The sequence below is a fragment of the Molossus molossus genome, unplaced genomic scaffold (genome assembly GCF_014108415.1).
Source record: "Molossus molossus isolate mMolMol1 unplaced genomic scaffold, mMolMol1.p scaffold_m16_p_22, whole genome shotgun sequence".
Taxonomy (NCBI): domain Eukaryota; kingdom Metazoa; phylum Chordata; class Mammalia; order Chiroptera; family Molossidae; genus Molossus; species Molossus molossus.
The window spans coordinates 33,389,630-33,395,629 of NW_023425358.1; the positions used below are offsets into that span (position 1 = coordinate 33,389,630).

The 6,000-nt window shown below is 59.0% G+C and overlaps 1 protein-coding gene across 1 annotated transcript; it reads left to right on the forward strand.

The window, feature by feature from the left end:
* Positions 1 to 1,847: 1,847 nt before the first annotated feature.
* PHETA1 (PH domain containing endocytic trafficking adaptor 1) lies at positions 1,848 to 4,478 on the forward strand. The gene is made up of 2 exons (XM_036277242.1): positions 1,848 to 1,977; positions 3,807 to 4,478. The coding sequence occupies exon 2, from the start codon at positions 3,816 to 3,818 to the stop codon at positions 4,476 to 4,478; it is 663 nt and encodes a 220-aa protein (XP_036133135.1). The 5' UTR covers positions 1,848 to 1,977; positions 3,807 to 3,815.
* The last annotated feature ends 1,522 nt before the right edge of the window (positions 4,479 to 6,000 follow it).

The following is a 6,000-nucleotide window of genomic DNA, read 5'->3' on the forward strand; positions in this document are numbered from 1 at the left end:
CAGTTGCATTCAACCCCAGGACCTGCGGTGTGATTGCTTTCCTTGAATTGAGTGCAAAATGCCATGCCTCAGTTTCTCCAGAGTGCAGGATTTGGGGCCAGCCGTGCCCTTAAGCTAATTTGCCTTTTGGGTAGGTTTCCTGAGTGCTCACTACTTGGTAAGCGTTTTTGCAGAATGGCTCTTCGGGATTAATGCAATCCTTCCCGGAGGGATGGATGTTAATGTTCTCCTTTTATAGGCGAGGCTATGACAACTCTCCCTCACAGTGCCATACTTCTGGTGCCTTTCCCACAGCTGGTCGTGGGCCTTCCGTATTTTAGCTCATGGAATCCTCTCCACAGTCCATCGATAGATGAGGAAACGGGCTTGGAAAAGTGACTTTCTCAAGACCCTCCAGCCTGGACTGGTCCAAGGGAGAACTTGGCCTCGGGACCAGGGAGGGGCCGGGCCCCGCACGGCTTTCTGCCTGGCCGTGGGCAGCTGAGGCGGCAGCAACGCCTACAGTGGACTCTGCACTTCTTAGAAACAACAGGAGTGTAGGGAGATGAGGCAGGACCTGTGCCCCTCCTGCTTCTGCTCTGCCCCTCTGGTTCTTGCTGAGGCTGGAAGAAGCAGGGGCCATGGGCAGAGCGGGTTTCTGTGTCACCGGTAACCTTGGGACCGGCTGGCCCTATTTTGGACATTGAGAGGAGGAAGGCTGCTGAGCGTGGGGAAGTTGCTCTTTCTTTGGCCTTAATGGGGTGGGGAGATCCCAGGATAAGTTCCTTTGGGCCGGTTGCCTACAGCATGCGATTCTGGGCACAGCATTGTACCTTTGGGCAAGTTACTTAACTTCTCTGTGTCTCATTTTTCACCTCTATTAATGTGGGATGGGGAACAGACACCTGCTCATGGAGCTATTGAGAGGTTTAAGAAGACTGTTTGACTCATTCTACAGGTATTTGAACAACTACATGCCAGGCACTGGATTCAGAAAAACAAACAAAACAACTCTGCCCCCTCCTACAGCAGGCAAAAATGGCCCAGGTAATTTCAGGTTGGGTATAAGAGAGTGACCAGGGACGTGTCTTGTACAGGGTGATCAGGGCCTACACCCCTGGGAAGGTGATGGTCAAGTTGAAGCTGAGGGATGAGGAGTTGGCCATGTGCAGATCGGAGAAGTTTTTTCCATGCAGAGGGAACAGCCAAGGGCAAAGGCCCTGAGGCGGGAAGAGGCCTGATGTGTTTGAGGAGTAGTAAGGAGTTCCGGGTGGCTGGCTGAGTGAGCAAGGGGTGAAGAGGTAGGAAAAGGGGGCTTGGAGGCCATGGGGAGGGCTGCACTTTACACTGAGAAGTAGGGAGTCATGGGAGGGTTCGGAGTGGTGGAGGGGCACACCCTTGGATTTTGTTTTTAATGGCATCTTTCTATGGGGAATGGATTTCAGTGGGGCCCGGGGAGGGGCCGAGAAAGGAGTTTGGTTCCTACCCTGAAGAACATGGACAGAGAAGGCAGGGTGGAGGCAGGGAGGCCAGTGAAGAGGCTACTGGAATTGTTCAGGGAGTGGCGATGGGGGCCTAGAATGGGGAGGTGGCAGTGGGTAGAGATTAGGCCAGTGCTTTGGTAGAAGGTGGAGGGAGATCAATGGGACCTGATGAGTGGGGGTGAGGGCTGAAGCCAAAGGCCATTTGCTGAGACAGAGTGCTTCGGGGAGCATGTAGGGAGGTCAAGAAGAAAGTCAACAGCTACCCCTGCTGAGCATGTACTGCGTGCCCGGCACCATGCTCAGCACCTTCTATGTAATCACTGTGTCATTATTACAACCTCGCTTAGGTGCTTTTATGATCCCCTTTTACAGATGTGGAAATAGAGGCCCAGAGAGGCTTAAACTTGCCTGAGGTCACACAGCCCGGACACGAAGAGCTGCCATTTGAACCCAGAGAAGAGCAAGCCGAGAACAGACTGGGCAGAGGGCAGGGAAGCAGGTGGTGGCCTGAGAGGTAGGAGGGACATGGGACAAGTAGGGTGGGTGGTTCCTCTGAGAAATGGGGGTTGGGTCCACATGGAGTTGTTGGACTGAGGGGGGGTGTGGAAATGCATGATTCCTATTTACAGAGAAGGAAACTGAGGCTCAGAGAAGGGCAGCCCGTGTCTGAAGTCACACAGTTCAGGGAGGCAGAGCAGGGATGAAACACCCTGAGCCTTCAGGGTCTCTGGCCTTGGCCTGGCTACTCTGTCAGGACAATTTGACCTCAGCTACGAAATCACAGTTTGTGGTGCCTCTTCCAGGAAGCCACCCTTGACTGCCTAGGCAGGTGAGATGAGGTGTATTCAGTTTGGAACAACTGCCCCCTCCACCCTGGGTCAGGTTGAGCTGCTCTCAAGAGAGCTGCCACGCATATTCCTCCAGGCCCTGAGTAAGGCACTGCCCAGGCTGGGGAGTAAACATTAATTGAGCACCTATTGCATTCTAGGGACTTCATATACATTGTGTCTTTAAAATATAGCTACTGTCCTATATAGAGTTAGGCTGTGAAGCAGGAGCAGGAGATGGGTCCTCACAGTGGCTGTGGACAATCCCAGAGGAGGGGATGGTCGCATCAGGGGCCCACGTATCACCTCCCAGTAAGTCCTACCCGGCCAGTGTTGCCCTCTCATGTGCTCCTTGGGGAAGGTGGATAAAATCACCGGGCCAAGTGCATAGTTACTTCTATGTTGAGTACACCATGCTCTCTCCCCACCTGGTCCATATAACTGTGGGCCAAGTTCTGGGCCTTTTTTTCTGGATTATTCCACCGCGATCTTTTCTGTCTGACTGCATCTGCCACCTCTCCCCTTCCTCATTCTGCTCCAGCCTCACTGGCCTCCTGGCTGTTCCTCAGGCACCCTAGCAGGTTCCCACCGCAGGGCCTTTGCACTTGCTGTTCCCTCTGCCTGGCATGTCCCTCCCTCCCCCCTTCCAGGTGTCTGCTCTAGTGTTACCTGCTCAGTACAGCCTTTCCAGAGCCCCTCTGACCCGTTAAAATCAAACACTCCTCTTGTCCCCAGCACTCCTGACCCCATTCTCTATCGCACGGAAGACCAGACCTCAGCAGACTCATTTTAGGTTTGTTAATGGTCTGCCCCCTTCACTTGCCACTAGCGTGTCAGCACCACAGAGCAGCGTCCCCTCCACCTTGCTTACTGCTGTGTCCTGCTGTCTGGAACAGTGCCTGGCACACAGTGGGTGCTTAATCAATGTGTGATGAATGAAGCCCCTGCACCCCACTGAAACAGGTTCTGTTCATATCGCCATTTCCCGGACAGGCAAGTCAAAGCCGAGTTATGAAATCAGGGCTGGGACTCCAAAGGGCCCCAAAAAGTCAGCCCGTCTGGTCCCCAGGGATGATGGAAACAGCAGGGCCTGAACTGAGGCCTGGAGTTGAATTTCAGCTCCGCCCAATTTACTTTGTGACCTTGGGCACGTGACTAACCTGTCTGCTTCGTTTCCCCATCTGTCAAATGGGGGTCCGGCTGGTCCCTGCCAACTAAGGTTTGTTGCAGGATGAGCTGAGATATTATAAAATGCCTGGCACGCAGGAGGGTTCTCCAGCGTCATTTTGGAGGAGGATGCAGGCGGGTTCGAGTGCGGCTCTGGGGCCCGGGTTTGAGTCAGACCCGGGAGTCTTGGCGCTGCTCCCAGAGCTGTGGGATCCCGGGCAGGTGGCTCCTGCTCTTTGAGCCTCAGTTTCCTTACCTGCGCGAGAAGGGTGTGGGGTGCGGCGGCGCCCGAGGGTGGCTGGGTGACCTGGCGGCGGCCACGTGAGTGACGGCCACCGGGTGGGCACAGGTCGCCGCCATGAAGCTGAACGAGCGCAGCCTGGCCTTCTACGCCACCTGCGACGCGCCGGTGGACAACGCGGGCTTCCTGCACAAGAAGGGCGGCCGGCACCCGGCCTACCACCGGCGCTGGTTCGTGCTGCGAGGCAACATGCTCTTCTACTTCGAGGAGCCGGCCAGCCGCGAGCCCGTGGGCGTCATCATCCTGGAGGGCTGCACGGTGGAGCTGGTGGAGGCGGCCGAGGAGTTCGCCTTCGCCGTGCGCTTCGCGGGCGCCCGCGCGCGCACCTACGTGCTGGCCGCCGAGAGCCAGGCCGCCATGGAGGGCTGGGTGAAGGCGCTGTCGCGGGCCAGCTTCGACTACCTGCGGCTGGTGGTGCGCGAGCTGGAGCAGCAGCTGGCGGCCATGCGGGCCGGGGGCTGCCCGCCGCCTCGCCAGCCCCGCGCGCTCCCGCCCCGGGAGAACGGCTGCGCCGTCTGGAGCGCCGCGCCGCCCGCCGCCGCCCGCACGTGCCCGGGGGCCCGGCCCGGCCCCATGCCGCCGCCGCTGCCGCCCCGCCGCCGGGCCTCGGCGCCCAGCGGGCCTCCCGACTCGGCTGCCTTCGCCCAGCTGCACGAGTGGTACGGCCAGGAGGTCCGGGCACTGCGGGGTCGGTGGCTCAGGAGCCGGGCCCAGCCCTGAAGACATGGGGTGAAGGCCTGTCCTGACGGGGGTGGTCAGAGCCAGCCCCGAGGTCACCAGAGGCTCAGCCCCGAGAGACTGGGGAGCCTGGTCCCGAGGGACAGCACGGTCAAGTCCTAAGGAAAATCGAGGTCCCTGGGTGGCCTCTTTTTGGGGAACCTGAGCTCGGAGAAGATGCTGGACTCGGAGGGGCACTTAGGACTCGGAGGCCGCTGTGCCTCGTTCTAGGGAGAATCCCGGCCTGGCTGAGCCTCAGGAAGCCCGAGGGCTGCTTTAGAAGGACTTCTAGCCCCAGGCCCAGCCCGAATCACGCGGCCCAGGCCTGTTGCTGACATCAGGTCCTGGCTGCGGTGAGTGGCACCTGTTGAAGACCTGTGGCCCGAAGGCAAACGCCCTGGGCCCTGACGGCCCCCCCGACACAGACAGGGACCCGCCACACCTTGGGCTGACCTCCTTTCGCTCCGGAGGAGCTGGCCTGGCTCCCGGCCACCTGCCCGCCCGAGTGCACTAGGTGCGGAAGGTGGCAGCAGGTTTCAGTGTGTAACCGGTCTGGTGAGATTGTCTGGGCCGAGGGCTGGAGTGGGGCCGAGGCAGGACTTTGTCCTGGGCCTTGGCCAGGCCTTGAGCTGGTGCTTCTGGCACAGTCGTGACCCCCTGGCCTTGGGCGTGTCTGTGTCTGAGGGGCTCTCGCTCGCTGTCCTGACAGTCCTTAACCACATCCTCCGTCTCCCTCTCCCGGAGCCGGCTCTCCCACCCCGTCCTGGGACAGGCCTCAGGAGCTCGCCTGACCTGGTCCAGTCTGTCTGGGCAGCGGTGGCCTGAGCTGACTCACCGCCCAGAAAGGGCCCAGGTGCCGATGGGGAGGGGCGCCGCAGCAGTGGTGAGGCTGTGTTAACCCTTTCCCCCCATCACAGCCCAGCCCCCTCAGCTCCCTCCTGGTGGGGTGCCCCCGCTGTTCCACTGTTCTCATCACCACAGTGGCCGTTCTTCGAGGGAGAATCTCAGGGCTGGGACACCCTGGGCCCTCAAGCTGGGTCATGTTTACAGTCCTCTGCCCCACACTGGGGAACCCCTGAAGATACCTTCGCCCAACCTTTATCCTCCGGAGGGTCCCTCTTGGTGGCGGACAGTCTTGGCCGCGAGGCCCCTTCCTGCTGTCTTTGGAGACGGGGGCTTGGGGCAGAACGGGGGACTGTCCTCAATCACCAGCTCACTGCTGGCTCAGTTGGCTGGGGCTTCCGTTTTAATTTAATTTTTAATACTAAGGTGTTGTGTGTTTTTGTTTTTGTTTTAGCAACAAAATGACATTTTCACAACTTCTGTTTTTTGTTGGCTGGTGGGAAGGGTCAGGGTGCCTGGCTCTCAGCTTGGCTGGAGTGGGAGGTGAGAGAGGACAGTTGGCACGCCCGCCCCGGGAGAGGGCCAGGAGTCTGGGCTAGAGACAAAGGCATCTCAGGAATCTCGCCAGTTCTTTGCCTTCTCCAGGCAAGCCCTGATTTGTGGCAGGTGCCTCTGGGTCCTT

Bases quoted from the DNA above. Each gene is read 5' to 3' on its own strand.
- PHETA1 (XM_036277242.1), top strand. From the start codon at position 3,816: ATGAAGCTGAACGAGCGCAGCCTGGCCTTCTACGCCACCTGCGACGCG.